Source organism: Felis catus, chromosome C1 (genome assembly GCF_018350175.1).
Source record: "Felis catus isolate Fca126 chromosome C1, F.catus_Fca126_mat1.0, whole genome shotgun sequence".
Taxonomy (NCBI): domain Eukaryota; kingdom Metazoa; phylum Chordata; class Mammalia; order Carnivora; family Felidae; genus Felis; species Felis catus.
The window spans coordinates 206,002,638-206,018,689 of record NC_058375.1 but is presented as its reverse complement, the minus strand read 5'-3'; the positions used below and the strand labels follow the sequence as shown (position 1 = coordinate 206,018,689).

At 47.0% G+C, this 16,052-nt stretch overlaps 1 protein-coding gene across 6 annotated transcripts in view; it reads right to left on the bottom strand.

Moving 5' to 3' along the window:
* The window catches only part of SGPP2 (sphingosine-1-phosphate phosphatase 2), a 110,798-nt gene that overhangs the window by 52,076 nt on the left and 42,670 nt on the right, over positions 1-16,052 (bottom strand). For 5 of the 6 annotated variants that reach the window (XM_023259721.2, XM_019838733.3, XM_019838734.3 and 2 more), the window contains one exon: positions 11,366-11,524. In XM_023259721.2, coding sequence (XP_023115489.2) covers positions 11,366-11,524 — 159 coding nt within the window. Of the gene's footprint in view, positions 1-11,365; positions 11,525-15,340; positions 15,504-16,052 lie in introns of all 6 variants that reach the window. The other variant, XM_045034535.1, reaches the window with a different exon arrangement.

Here is a 16,052-nt window from a genome sequence, read left to right as displayed (position 1 = left end):
GAGTTTACTGCTTCTCATAACTTGCTAATTTCCAAGTTAGTTTTTGGAAAAACCTCCAGGATGTCATTTCCCAGCCTCTAAAGTCAAACTGCTATGTATTTGAAAAACATTTTCAAGTTGAACAAAACATTTTTCCCTTCTGATTTCAGTGCCTGTGAATGCCAGAAGAAATTTAATTTTAAAAGGAACAAAAAAACGAACATCTTTTTCTAGTTAAATCTGAGCATATGCAGTACAATGAATTTATATGTGTACACACACACACACACACACACACACACACACACACACGGAAGCTCAGAGGAAGACTCGTGGGCTTGATGTTTGCCATTGCACTTGGGCCCGAACTAGGAGTACTGAATCCTCAGTGCTTCCATCTGCCCCCCTGGCTTGAATTTGCAAGGCCAAATGATTCCTAGCAACTCAGACTTGGGGAGGGTCCAACTATCTCCTTAAGGACACTTTTCACAGGGAACCACTGTTGCTCTTTAGGGTGGACACCAAGAAAAAGTGACATGAGCCAACCCAGTCAAGGTATGGGGCGGTGGGGGGGGAGGGGTGGTTGGGTCATTCCAGGGAAATTTTATAGGGCCAGATGCATTGTTGAAGTCAGAACATATGATTAAAGACTGCATATCCTCAAAGACATCACCATCAATATTTGTATAGTTGTAAAACTCTTAAAGTAAGACGGGTCCTATGTTCAATTGGCTCAACCCCGTATTTCATAGATGGTCAAACTGAGGACCCGAAAGAAATGTCATTTGGGTAGTTATTAGTAAGCTCTGGACTATGATTGGTTGCACATCTCTGAGTCCATTCTGGCCTTGCCATGCCCCCTAGGAAGGCTTCCACTCCTACCACTGAAACATACACTGTTAAATAGAGAGGGAACAAAGTAGACTTGAATTAAAATTCAAGTCTCCTAACTCTTAAGGTTCCCTTCCCCCCCCTTTTTTTTTTTAAATGTTTCTTTTTGAGGGGCGCCTGGGTGGCGCAGTCGGTTAAGCGTCCGACTTCAGCCAGGTCACGATCTCGCGGTCCGTGAGTTCGAGCCCCGCGTCAGGCTCTGGGCTGATGGCTCGGAGCCTGGAGCCTGTTTCCGATTCTGTGTCTCCCTCTCTCTCTGCCCCTCCCCCGTTCATGCTCTGTCTCTCTCTGTCCCAAAAATAAATAAAAACATTGAAAAAAAAATTAAAAAAAAAAAGTTTCTTTTTGAGAGAGAGAGACAGAGCCTGAGCAAGGGAAGGGCAGAGAGAGAGGGAGACACAGAATCAGAAGCAGGCTCCGGGCTCTGAGCTGTGAGCACAGAGCCCAATGTGGGGTTCGAACCCACGAACTGCAATATCATGACCTGAGCCAAAGTTGGATGCTTAACCAACTGAGTGACCGACGCGCCCCAAACACTTTGGTTCTTCGATTCTTTGATTCAGTTATTCCTTTTAGGCTAAAAGATTCATGAGTCATCTTGACCCTACTTCCCTCTTTTTCTTACGCATTCACGCATGAACTTGGGAGTCCTGTTTAATCTCCTACCACACCATTTATCACAAAGCAGCATAAAAACTGTATACGGTGATCCAATGTTGTGTAGACAGGCCAGGAAATAGATGGAAAAGGCGAAGTACCCTCAAATCAATAAATGAGGTAGAATTTAGGGAACTTTTTCTTATTTTCTTGGTTTTTGTATTATTGTGGTTCACTACTTATCAAGTGAAAAATAAAATTAATCGAGCACATTTAAGATGCAAAAAAGCAGGAGTACATTGAACGTAATTCCTGAACGGTGGTTCATGGCCAGGATTCTGGGATCAGACAGTCCTAGGTTGAAATCCTGTGTTTCCCATTGCCTACGTCAGCTTGGCTGACCTTCTCAAGCTGCTCCCTTGCCCTTGAGATGAGAATAATAATAGCGCCTATACTGCCCTCAGTGATGTTTGTAAAGTCCACTGCTTCCTGTCTAGGAGTCAGGACTCCATAAATGATGGCTATGGCTGCACTTACAGTTATCATGGTCTTGAAAGCTGGCACAGAGGCCACGCTCACCTGAAGAATCCTCAGGCTGTGCCCGCGTAGCCACACGTGGCCTTGCACTTTTGAATTCTAGGATGTTGTTTACTCTTAAGCAGTTACACTGCGGCTCCTTGAAAGTGGTATATTCACTGGCCTCACAGAGGAAGTAAGAGCACGTGAGCTGGACCCAGCCCGGCAAGGGCAGTGCTGGAGCTGGGGCTCGGACACCAGCAGGTGGACTGGACACGGGGGCTGGTACCCCGGGAGTCGGTCGGTCGAGCCAGCAAGCCCCAGTTTCCCAGATTAACCCTTAGATGACCGAGGCCCAACTCCAAGCAGGCCTAGTGCCTCCCAGCTACTGTGCGTGCCCACTGAGGCCACCAGAGCAAAAGGCTTGACTAGTGTTGGTGGCAGCGGGGCCTCTGACTAAAGAGGCCTCCCCTGCTGTCTGCCCTGGGGAGAAGAGGCCACAAAAGGCTTCTCTGGGGAAGCCACCCCTCCCCCACCCCTGCGCTGCACTGGTAAAAGGACAGGGAGGAGGACAGATGACAGCCATTAGGTTAGTAAGACTGGGTTTGTCTAGGAGCTCTCAAGCTTCCAGAAAATTCCAGAGGCCTAAATAAAGGACCTCTCGAGCTGTGAACTGGCAGAGCACTTAACTGCTCAAGGCCTTTCCTTCTCCATTCCCAGCACAGGGGACACTTCCGGATCCTCAAAAGCTACAAGAGACCTACTGAGGAAGTCAGGCTCTTCGTCCTCCTGTGGCAGGGCTGGGTGGGCCGGGATGCAGGGCGGAGGTAGGCTCCCAGTGACCAGAAGCCTGGGAAGCAAAGGCCCAGAGACTAGAAAAATGCCTTCCCCGGGAGGTTCCATCTCCTCAGGCAAGGACAGTCCCCTTCAGGTCAAATCCCCACCTCCTAATGACACAAAGGCCTACTCTTTCCCTCGCTACTCCTTTTCTACTAGGCTGCTTTGCCAAATAGAAGGAGGTGGAGCGGAGCATGGGCCTAGGCATGGCAGGGTTAGCAGGCGGCCATCTTCAGGCATCCAGCCCTGAGACAAAGGTACCAAAGCCCTTCTCCGCCGTCCCAGGCTCCTGCCCCCCGGGCACATGTAACAAGTCTGGGGCACACAGCTTGACGAGTGAGGGTTACTCACAGGGACCACAGGACAGAGAAGTGAGGGACAAATGTTTAGGAAATCCGTGAGGTAGCTGTTGTGCATAGAGGGCTCTTGCACAACAAGAATGAGAATTGGAATGAGACAACTCATTCCAATGAGTTGGAATGAAACATTCCAACTTCACAGGCCACGCACATTTCTGAGGAATTAGATGGCGGGGGGGTGGGGGTGGGGGGTAAAGTGCAGCCATTTTAAGCCGGATGAGAAGGACCCATGGGCGCTGGGCGACAGAATCAGGTGTGATCACTCCCTATGCTACTCGCTGGTTGCCGTCCCCTGTGATAAGTCCCTTAACGCTTGGGCCTCACTTTTGCCCCCTGTGAAATGGGGTTCTCGAATGTAAAGCATTTGGCATGGAAGGGAGGCTTAGTAAAGCAGACCCATTCAAGCATGCAGCTTTGCAAATGGAATCGATTGGTAGGAAAAAAATAGTAGACTTGTGAAGATATTATTTGAAAATTTTATCTAAAAGACCCCCCCCCTCTCCCCCACCCCCATGGTCTATTGATTACCTCATTGTCTTTTGTTTTACAAGTGAATGGGAGGGAATATGGGACAAAGTCCAGTCCAGAAGGGTGGTTTGTAAAGACCCACAGGGACTGAGCGCCCCAGCCCCTCCCAACCCCCCAACCGCCCTCCCCCTGTCTGTCTGATGGCTGCGGACAGTGGGGGACAGTGGGCCACCACAGCCGCCATCCCCCACAGTGGATTCAGAGACACTGAATGCCTTACCCTCCTCCCTGCCTGGCTGCTGCTTGTTTCCTGCTCTGGATAGGACTTCGCTAATGTTACCTGTTTGGTTTTTTTTTTTACCATGAGACTTAAAAGGCTACCATAAACCCAAAGGCAGAAGACAAGGACTGACTGCACCCCAAACTCTATGAAATCTTTAATATTTTGCATCATTTTAGAAGCTCCATAAAGGTGTCCCCCCTGCAGGCCCCTGGGCTTTCAAACAACTTCATAGCTCGCAAAGCTGTAAACCAATTGCACAACCATGAGGAGTGAAGTGATGCATTTAGAAGTGATACTTGGGAGTGGCGCCTGCTCTTTGGGAGGATACAATTCTGCTCAAGCAAAACCAAAGCAAACCTGGGGCGCCTGGGTGGCTCAGTCGGTCAAGCATCTGAATTGGTTTCGGCTCAGCTCGTGATCTCAAGGGTTGGGGGTTTGAGCCCTGAGTCAGGCTCCAGGGCGGAAGCCTGTTTGGGATTCTCTCTCTCTCCCTTCCCCTCCCCTGCTCATTCTCTCTCTCTCTCTCTCTCTCTCTCTCTCTCTCTCTCTCTCTCTCTCTCTCAATAAACTTAAAGACACAAACAAAAACAAACCAAACCCAAACCCAGCACTGCAGCCTTTAGGGAGGGCTGGGAGCAGGGACAGTACTGGGGGTGGGGTGGCCGGACAGAGAGGGTCGTGGGCACATTTTCCAGTCGTCATCATACAAGAGAAGGGGAGGACCATCTTTCAGGTAATGGTGGTGACACATGGGAGAGGCTGAAGTCTATCCTTTCGACCCTAGGAGTCCAGTTTAAGGCTTTTTTTTTTTTTTTTGAGCCCAGACTAAAACCAAAATATATCCTTCTTGTCTTTCAAAACGAAACCAGTACAGTTTGCATAACAACCCCCTAGAGACATTTACTTAATATTTAACTAAGACTCAATTACAAGATTCTACTTCAGAGAATCGGGGGCACAAACTCCGCCGCCTAATTCTACTTCATTCAGTGCAAGTGAGCGCGGGTTACAATCCGGCCAGTGTTGGATACTTTTCAAGACTCATTAATCTCGGGCAAGAACCAATTTAACGAGCAGGGCAGTCTTTTGAAGTGAATCGTGGTAGTAGTTTAAACAGAGGATTAGGAGCTAATCACATTTAAAGTCATCTTGTGGCACTAAAATTGACCCCAGACTAGGGGGGTAAATTACAGGGACTGAGAAGGCTTTTCCCTTCTCCTTCTGACTCCCCTGTGGGACAGCCAGACAGCCGCCTGCCCACATCCAGAGACAGCACCCCATTCCGACAGGTAGCTTATCACGAAGTTTGCCTCTTAGCCAATTTACGGGTCAGTTTTATAAAATAATACTCTAGATTCTACAGCCATTGGACACTGTCTAGGTCATAGGCACAATTTAAGTGTAAATTTGGGGTCTGCTGTGTACTGTAGATATCAGCTAGTTAGATTTCAACAATCAGAATGTAAGCCAGGGGTAATCCATCATTTTAAACTTGAACTCCCCAACGTGAGTTCATCGGACTTGGGAGAGTAGGAACAGAAGGGCCTGGCAATTATAGTCACCAGGCAATTAAGCATTTTCCTTTAAAGTGTTTCTTCAATCACGTTGAACACAAATGGCAGGCAATCTATCAATTATTTAGCAGTGGATTGGATACGGATTTCAGTTGTACTGTCTAATATTGAGGGGATTCACCACACAAGGCGAAATTAGTAAAGGCACATTAGCATTCAGTCTGCAAAAGAGAGGGCGTGCCTTTTGTGTGTGTGTGTGTGTGTGTGTGTGTGTGTGTGTGTGTGTGTGTGTGTGTTTTAATGTAATCTGGCCCAACTTTGGTTCCTTTCTTTCTGACTCCATGCCACAGACGAACCTCTTCTGAGTGTCATACAGGGAACATACAAAGAAGACTCGTGACCACATTTCAAGCCTCTAGGGATCTTCTAGCTGAGTCCTTTCTTGTTAGAGCTGGGATGCTGCAGGCCAGAATCATGAGGTGCCTTGAGCAGGTATCACTGCTTGGATGACACCCAAGCCTTGATATTCCAACCTGGCCCATGGCTCTGTGCCCCAATTAACCGTCTATCCCCAGCCCAAAAAACAAAAGCCATGAATTATTAGAAGAGGGATTAACCGTGCCTGACAACACTCAGAAGCAACAACCAGAAAAGCTGTAAGAACAGTTTGGATACGATAACAAAAACTTTAAAATAATCACACTTAGGGATGCTGGGGCAGCTCAGCCGACCCTTGATCTCAGCTCAGGTCATGATCTCACAGTTCCTGGGATTGAGCCCCACGTTGGGCTCTGCACTGACAGCAGGGAGCCTGCTTGGGATTCTCTCTCTGCCCCTCTCCCCACTTGCGCGTGTGCTCTCTCTACCTAAATAAATAAACTTAAAAAAAAAATCACGGTTAGGTAAGAATCTTTCAGATGCGATCTTTTGACGTTAGGTAGAAAAGGCAAATGTTTACCGGTGAGAAAGAAAACACAAGGAAGAACTCAAGACAAATTTTCACTTTATTGGATTCAGGCAGCACAGCCAGGTTTCCTAGGGACTGGTTGCCCAAAGAGTAAGCTGTTTATGGCCAGAGAAACCGTAGGCCAGAAAGATTAGGTGCCTGAAAATCGGAATCTCAAGTTCAAATACCTGAAAGGGGCCACAGGGTGGTCACGAAGGGTCAGACAAGAGGGAGTGCTAAAGTCTGTGCCCCAACTGCACACCCGGCACAAAAGCACGGAAATTCAATCGTAAAGGACTTTCTTAAGTCACTGTTAATGATACCATAGAGTTCAACATCATTTCTCAAAGTCCCAAACTTCTAAAAATCTTATAAAGACACACCGCCTCTGATCCATGGGAGATCAATGGTTCAGTATCATTTTATAACTGGTGAAAAAAAAAATCAATAAAAAAAATCAAAGCCCACTTAAAAAAATACTCGAGAGGCACCCTAACAAACCACAGAAGAGTTCATACAAATGGCCGACGGAAACTTGAAAAATGCTTTCATCTTCACTAAAAATATATGAAAACTAAACGAGAGGCCATTTTTCATTGGTGAAATTACCAGTGATTAAAAAGTGAGAACACACAAAGTTTATGAGGAAGAGTCAAAATGGGTACTCACACAGGTGTTAGGGGGTACTGATACGAAACAATATTTCTAGGAAAATAATTTAGCCACAGGCATCCTTAAGCTTAATGATTCTACGTGTCAGGAAAAGATTTGCTCCCTTAGGAATAAGCTGATTATTTCCTAGTGGATGTAATTTCATTTCACTTTGGTTTGGTCACGACAAAGTTCAAAGGCCAATCTGTGGCTCAACTATGAATCAACAGGCTACACTGAACTTCAGACGAGGCCTTAATCTCCTATTCTATCTGTATTTCCCCCTAATTTTGCTTTTCCCATTTTTTTCTTGCAGCTCATTCTGAATTGCCATGAAATAGCTGTGAAAAGAGATATATAAGTAAGTAAAATATCCTAACAATGAGAAAAAAAAAATCCAAGGATTAACTGTGGTAACAATATTTGCAATGCTATTCACTAAATGGAGAAAAACTTGCTTTTGCAAAGAAGTGAAATTTTGCCTCCTGTTACAAAGCCGACCACCATGCCGTATCACGGCTTCCAACCTTTTAAAGATGCAGCAATACTATTTTTTTTAATGTTTATTTATTTTTGAGAGACAGAGAGACAGAGCATGAGTGGGGGGGGGGGGAGGCGCAGAGAGAGGGAGACACAGACTCCGAAGCGGGCTCCAGGCTCCGAGCTGTCAGCACAGAGCCCGGCGCGGGGCTCGAACTCATGAACCGTGAGATCATGACCTGAGCCGAAGTCAGACACCTAACAGACTGAGCCGCCCAGGCGCCCCTGTAATACTATTGTAAAGTTTTTATTTTTTGATGGGCCTGCCCCACACCAAAAGGGAAGTCAAGAGACAGGATGATCACTCTGGATGGTGACTCTTTGTAAAGCACGATCTAGCACATCTTAGATAATCCATTCACAGGCTTCTCTGTTCAGTGAAACCCAACGCCAGGTCAAAAACCCTGATAAGTGACTAGAAGAGGGGAAGGATGACGGGATTGACATTTTTTCGGCTAACTGCAAAGGCTTGTCTACATTTTCTGGGATAAAAGATCTTTCGCTTGTCGACAAAGTTATATCAAAGACACTTAAATAGAATATAGTTAGTAAATGCCATATGGGCACACTTGAAGCACAATCCTAGCAAATGTGCAATCGAAGGTAACTGGGCAAGGCGTTTTCATGCTTACAGCCTCAGCTTTAACATTTCTTACAAAAAAAAAAAAAAAGGAGCGTGTTCTAAGAAGCGACAGCAGTGTCTGCCTCCCGCACAGGAGGCGGCCCTGGGAGCCTGGATCAAACCCACTTAACCCCGCGCGATCCTGGGTGAGCGATTTAACCTTCGTAGACATCAGTTCCAGATCTGTAAAATGGGCTGGCAGTAACCACGTCTCAGGATCGCCGGCAGGATTGAATGAGATAAAAATATGTAAAGCAATATCCCAGTGAGTGGCCACAGACGCTGAGGGTTCAGCATGGGCTAGGGCTAATTGTTATCGGAAGTATTATTATCGCAGCCTATAAAATGATGCAACTGATACTAACCCATTGTTATGAAATCAAATAAGATAATAAACACGGATGCCAATAAAAGCAATAAAAGATGTACAATGTGTGTGTGGGGGGGGGGGCACAGTTATAATTGTGACGAGGAAGCACGTCATCTAACCACACATCCTGCTCGGCTACCTCTGACAGTATGAGTCACTCCCACTGTAACAAATGATTTTTAAATGCAATAAAACCTGTTGAGACTTCATCCAATGACAACTGTGGACCGAGTGGAAAAATCTGACAACAGGTTTGGCCCTCCTGAACGCAGCTGCCTTCCAAAGGATTTGGGGCGAGATCAGATGTTTAAAGCTAGGAGGCTCCAAGCTCCGCCCCTGGGTAATTAACTTCACTTCCTCCAGGCTCCCTGAGACCCGGCCCCTGATTTAGGATATCCCTATGCGGGAGAGGCCCCCTCGGGGGAAGCTCATTATCCAGGAGCACCTCACTGTGCTCCACCCTTCCCTCCCTCCCAACCCCCCCCCCCCCCCCACTGTGGGGATTCCCCTTCCCCACTGGAGCCAAAACCATCTCATTATTATCTCTGCAGCCAGCACAGAGCTCCCCCTACCACCTTGCAATCTCTCTCAATCTGCGTTTCTCTCAGGGCTTCTGTCTGTTTCTCTCTCTGTGTCTTTCTCCGTCTCTCTCTCTCTCTCTCTGTCTCTGGGCCTCTCTGTCTCTGTCTCTTGGTCTCTCTCTGGACCTCTTCTCCTCCCTGGGTCTCTCTCTGGGCCTCTCTCCCCCTCCTCTCCTCCCTCTCCACCCCCTTTCCCTCCTCCCCAGCCCCCAGTTTCTGCCCTTCCCCTTCCATCTCTCTGTCTCCATCTGTCTCTCCTGGGATGGGCTCCATTGTCCGCACCAGGAGCTAGGACCTTGCACGCTGCCTTGAGGACCCAGCTGACCACCCAGATATGGAACCCCGAGCACGGGTGCCTTGCATGTGACCATGCAACCATTTCTAAAAGCAAGTGACAGGTCGCCAAAGCCCAAGACAACCTGCTCCTCAAAGGAGCAAAGATTTTATCAGCTCTCTCTCCAACAAAAGGCTGATAATTCTATCTCACACAGGAAATCCTTTGAGCACTTGGCAATGAGGTCTCCACCGTGAAAAATAACCAAGACGACAATCAGAGAGTCCCCTAACTACCATCAGGTGTCAAGATCCTCCCGGCCCCTCAGGAAAAGTGGTCTACCCTCAGTGGGGGACGCAGCTGGCCCGGAGTACAATCAGTCCAGTACACTTGAAAAATTATCAGAAGTGATTTTGCATCATTTGCTTCACTCAACCACTATGAATGTTGAAACACTGATAATCATATCCAGAAAATAAATGCACCATGCACCTTTCGTGCATTTCAGGAATGCTCCCTGCCCCCATCGGCTCTCCCCGCCTCCCAGTTGCCCCAGGGTCGCACTGCTCTGCAGGTAGGGAAGGGAGAGGCAGAAAGAGAGATGCACAGTTCCGCTAACGTTCCCCTTTTGCAAGATGCATATATGCTTTTGCAGATTCTCAGATCGGATTCTCATAGAGGAGCTAGATTTCAGACTCAGCTGGTTGGGAGACAGGGATGGGGAAAGGAACCAGTGGCTTGTGTTTTCGAGTGTAAGGGAGGGAAAAAAAAAAAGTCAGGAGGAATTTGGGGCCAAATAATCGTAACCATAGCCCTGGAGACCTCAGTGGTTCCTTAGGCTAGAGGCTTCAAACCAAGCCCCGTACGCGTGGACATCAAGGATTCTTTGTTCAGCGGACATACGTTGTTTTAAAGATGTAAGCCTACATTTAAGAAAATGGGAGGCTTCCCATGAAAAACAAATCTGGCAACTCCAGCCCCTTTTGCCTCATGGCAGCCACAGGTGGCCCTACGGGCGGCCGCTGCCCCGTGTCCCTCGTGGCCACACGGTGACCCTCCCTGACACCCATACCACCCACACCACTCTCCCCACTCTCCCCATTCGGGGTATCACTGTTTCACTTCCCTTTCCCTGCCTTAAAGGAAATGTGAGATTATGGCTTCTGACCGAGGCCATTCTCACTTGGTCTACAGAGGAGAAAAATAAAGCCCAGCGTGGTGCAGTCACTTGCTTAAGATCACACAGCTTCTCGGAGCAGAGCCGCACAAGAACCCAGACTCCGTTCACAGAGCCAAGTGCTTCTGAACCTCTGTTTTCAGTGCAGAACCTTGAGTCGGGGGAAACAGCTGCCTTGCTGGTGACCTTGCCCTGATCCTCCCTCCAGTGAAACCACCTGACCTTCCAACCGATCGATCATGAAGACTCCTTCCCCTTCACGAACCAGTCGCTATGCATCACCATGTTCAAGTAGTGACTCACAGAGTCCGCCCACATGTCAGGCCCCTAGTTCTGGGCACTAGATGGTCTCCTGAGACCCCTTGCAATTATTAGTTAACAGCTTCTAGTTTCCAGTTTTGGGCCAAATTGTACTAAAATTGGCCTCTTGGGAGGTTGCATTTCCTGCCCCTACAAGGGCTCCCAGAAATGTCCTTTCTTCTCTGCACATCACATCATCTCTCTCTTCCGGTTTTATTCGCCCAAACGGGGGGTGTATGACAACGTATATGAACCAGGGGTTTGCTTGCTGTTTGCAAACAAAACAAGTTGTGTTCATAGCTTTTTAATTTGTCCTGTTACTTTTCCAAAGTAAACCACATGAAAATTCAACTCTAAGCGATTTGTTTTTTTTAAAGAACATATACACAACGTCCTTGAATGCCAAAGCAGGTCACGGTTGTGGGAGTAGCAGTGGTTAGAAGGTAATAAGGATACTTACAACCCATATGATGACCAGTCTTCTGGATAAATAAGGATCAATATTCCAGTGAGTGAACGGAAGAAAGGTGATGTAGAACACTTCTTGACCCAAAGCGGCCGAGAATCTGAATAGGTAATAGTAGAAATAATTCTTCACAATGTACTTCTGTACAGAAGCCTAGAAGACAAAAGTGAGAAGGCTCTGAGTTCATCCAACAGGTCACTGCAAGGCCAGTTTTTAAAACCTCTAGGGACGCCTGGGTGGCTCAGTCAGTTGAGTGTCCGACTTCGGCTCAGGTCACGGTCTCGCGGTCCGTGGCTTCGAGCCCTGCGTCGGGCTCTGGGCTGACGGCTCAGAGCCTGGAGCCTGCTTCCGATTCTGTGTCTCCCTCTCTCTCTGCCCCTCCCCCGTTCATGCTCTGTCTCTCTCTCTCTCTCTCTCAAAAATAAATAAACGTTAAAAAAAATAAAAAATAAATAAATAAAAACCTCTAAAACTCCCCAGGAATTCAACTGCCAAGGTGCTTCCACTATGAATTGTATGTATTTTGCTCGGCAATTGTAGGTAATCGCTCAGCAATTACAGTATCACTGCTATCAGGGTTCATTGTTGAACATCTATCAGCCCCGATTTGTCCACACACAGATGTTAGTTCTTCATAAAATTAAGTAACATTCAAGACAGGATATCAGGAGAGGGCGAACGAAAGAGCCAAAAACTTTGTTCCCTGTGCACGTACGGAAGGTGAACTCTGTACGGAGTTCTGTATATTAGGATATGCTCTGGGGCTAGGACTGTGGGGGCTGGAATAACGTCCCCAACGATTTCCACACCCCAAGGGATCTGTGAATTTGCTGCTTTACACGGCAAAAAAGGACCTTGCAGGTATAAGGAATGATGTTGATATGGAGAGATTATCTGGTTGGGCTCAGTGTGGTCACAAGGATCCTTACGAAATAGGAGGGGGGAGGCAGGAAGTCAAGGGGTGTGTCATCTGAAGATGGGGCGAGGGACCGCGAGTCAGCACAGGGCACCTTCTGGAAGCTGGAGAAATAAGGGAGCAGATTCTCCCCTTGAGCTTCCTGAAGCAATGTAGCCCCGGTGACGCCTTGATTTCGTCCGAATAAGAAGCATTTTGGACTTCCGACCTCCAACAGCTGTAAGAGAATAACTTTATTTGAAGCCACTAAACTTGGGGTAACTTGTGGCAGCAGCCGTGGATAACCAATACAGAGACTTTGGAAAAATCACTTGCCAGTGTGTCTTTTTAGTTTACCTTTAATTTCTATTTTTTAAAGTTTATTCATTTATTATTTCAGAGAGGGAGAGTGAGCGAGAGAGCGAGCGCACAAGCAAGGGAGGGGCAGAGAGAAGAGGTTAAAGGCAGAATTGGAAGCAGGCTCCAGGCTCTGAGCTGTCAGCACTGAGCCCAAGGTGGGGCTCGAACTCACCACCGGGACATCGTGACCTGAGCCAAAGTCGGACACTTAACCAGGTGCCCCAGGTTATCTTTAAAATGGAACTAGGACAGTCAACGCAGTATGGGGAGGGTTTAAGAAACACATCAAGTGCACGCAGGGGCTGTTAAAATGCAATTCTATTTTCTGTCACCCTTTCCCTTCCTCTTATCCCTGCAATGGGCAGGTGGAAAAAAAAAAAGGACTTAAGGGTAGGTTAAAATAGGAATAGGCAGACAACCTATTTTAAAATATGACAAATGTCCTTAAATTAATATCAGTAACAAGCTAACAAAAACATTGTCACCCTGTTAAATAAACCCCCCCCCAAAAATCAGTTTTAATGCTATTTATAGTTGGCATAGCCTTTATATAAATAAAATCAAAGCAAAATGCCAACACTGAGAAAGGGGGAGAAGGTGGCCCCTTTCTTTGGCTTTGCTTTGTTTTACACAAAGTCCGGGGTCCTTAAGTCCTGAGAGAATTTGGAGAATAAGTGGCACATGTTTATTCTGCAAAGAAATGTGCCTACGACAGACCCAGAACCTGTGCTGAGTGCCAAGAATATTTAGAAGAGCCAGGCGTGGTACCTGGCTTCAAGCAGCTCCTGTGGGGGGCGCCAAAGAGTACTGTTCGGGGGAATGAATTTGTAAAGGACCAAACTGTTTGAGGCCTTGCAAAAAGCCAAGATTACTTTTACACTTTAGGAATAATAATAAAAAGATGACCTTGGAAATTGTGAGAATGTTAACTGGACTTGACAATGTTGGCTGCCTGCCAAGTACACACTCCTCTCTCCTAAAAGGTTCCTGATTTAATCCCAGCACCTCTATGTCCCCCCAGGTACAGGACTCAGGGGGAAGTTGACACCTGCTCTCAGCTCCAGTCATGGGAAGTTCAAACATTCAGCCTCAAGCCAAAAAGTACCCTGCAGTGGCCCTGGAGAAAGTCACCGGTCAGGGGCAAGCACAGGTTGTAAGCTCAAAATTCATCTCTCTCGAGGGACAGGCTTTACTTCTAAATGTAAATTCAAGTCAGAGTGGAAACAGATCCGTCCTAAGTAGGAAAGACGACAATGCTCAAAACGAATTAAATGAGGAAGAGCATAGTTTCACCTCTCTGCCGAGATATTATGGCTGGATTTGCAGGACAAGGACCAATAAAATAGTGACAAATGACAAAACTTCTCTCAGATAGGAGGATTAATCTCTGCAGCTTGTTTGATAAACATCCATCCTGCAGGCCCGCCCTTGAGGCAAAGCCTGTGAAAAGCCCCTTTGTCCATAAAGATTAGTTATTTTAACCCACCAGCTACCAGTATACCCAGCAAGGAGTCCTGCTGGAGGCTTTACAGGGAGAAATTTCCCAAACTCTGAAAAAGGGTCAAACTCCTCCCTCGTGTCACTGCACAGTACTCAAATGTTATAGGACATCAGAAACACGCGGCGACAACCATTTCCCTACCCTAGAGGTTTACCTGAGACCAAGTTCAAGATCTTACTCCTAGTAAATAATTGAAAGACTGTCAGGGAGGATAGCAAACCACTTTTTAGTGCTGCAGATTACTAATTAATACCTTCAGACTTGCTTTTTACAAGCTCTTGGGGATTCTCTTTTTTTGGAGGAGAGCTAGATATTCTCTAACTCTTCTCAGGGACAGAAGAAGCAAAAGTGAAACTAAAAATATCCGCGTATATATAGGACGCCCAAAGGATTTTTTAGATAACATCTCTGAATATGTAATTAAGTAGCATGAGAGCCAATATCTTCGTCCAAATTCTCGGTAATTATAGGTACCTAAATAAAACAATCGGGTGCTTGTCTTTTCAGAACAAGAATCTACGTTTCCCTTGCAGGAGATCTCAGAGCAGATGACTTCAGTATCTCTTTGGAAAGAACAAGAATGCCAGTGTTGGTCCCATCGGGAACAATTAGAGGGAGAAGAAGCGGGGGTTAGAAATAGAAATGGTAGAGAGCCAGGGGCAGAGAGAGGAGTAAAAGCTGGGAGATAGGAAACCAGGTCCCAGAACTCTGCTTCTATATTTCTGTAGAACCAGCCGCACATGGGCGCTGACAGGCCAGGCTGTGGGCAGCGTCTCTGGGGCGTGAACCGAGGCAGCGGGGATTAGCAGCTAAGTTTTTTAGGCAAAAGATCATAAAGGCATTGAACACTTAGGCGGGTGGAGAACCACTTTTAGAAATAAAATACTTCTGGGGCGCCTGGGTGGCGCAGTCGGTTGAGCGTCCGACTTCAGCCAGGTCACAATCTCGCGGTCCGGGAGTTCGAGCCCCGCGTCGGGCTCTGGGCTGATGGCTCGGAGCCTGGAGCCTGTTTCCGATTCTGTGTCTCCCTCTCTCTCTGCCCCTCCCCCATTCATGCTCTGTCTCTCTCTGTCCCAAAAATAAATAAAAAACGTTGAAAAAAAAATTTTAAAAAAAAAAGAAATAAAATACTTCTCAGGGTGCCTATCTGTCGCAAAGCCAGATGAAGAAGTTTCTAGCGAACAGGAACGGTGAGATGGAAATGACCACATACCCGTTATTACTAACTGCAAAAATGTCATGGAGAGTCTCCTCTGTGTGTTTTATTTGTGGCCTTATTCTCCTGAAAGTTCAAGCAGATACACGACTTCTGGACTCAGCGCCGCCCCGGGAACACCTGAACGGTGTTTTGTTTTCCAAACACGCACGGAGGAGCCCTGAACGCCAAGGAAATACAGCCAGGTCAGCACCACTGAATAGAATCAGGGCTGACCCAGAGGGCGGAGGAGCGAACACTGAACAGACTTGGCAGAGGGCCCGGCTTTTGAGCTTTCAAAGGAGGAGGGATACAAGGAATAGCTTTTAGCCAAACAATAAGTGACCTTGGGGAAGTCAGTGCACCTTTCTGCACCTCAGGGGCCTCCGCTGAAAAGGATGGAGTCTGATTATTTCAGCTGCTTTTTAATATATACACACACACAAAAATAGATGGGGAAAGTTATCCCAGCGCCTACTATATAAAACAACAAAGTCTGTACTAACTGGTTGAAAGTGAGGGGAGGTCTAGGGAACCCCTATTTTCAGGCCAGCCCACCCTGAAGCCCCAAGCCTTTTTCTGGAATGCCTCCTTGAAATAGGTCAGAGTCAGTTTGAAAACCACGGACCTTAATTAAGGTCCGTAGCTTTCTGTAATTAACCTTGGGCCTTGAGTACCGGGGCTAGATAGGTATTCCGACCTCGAGGTCTTGAAAGGATTTGATAAACTC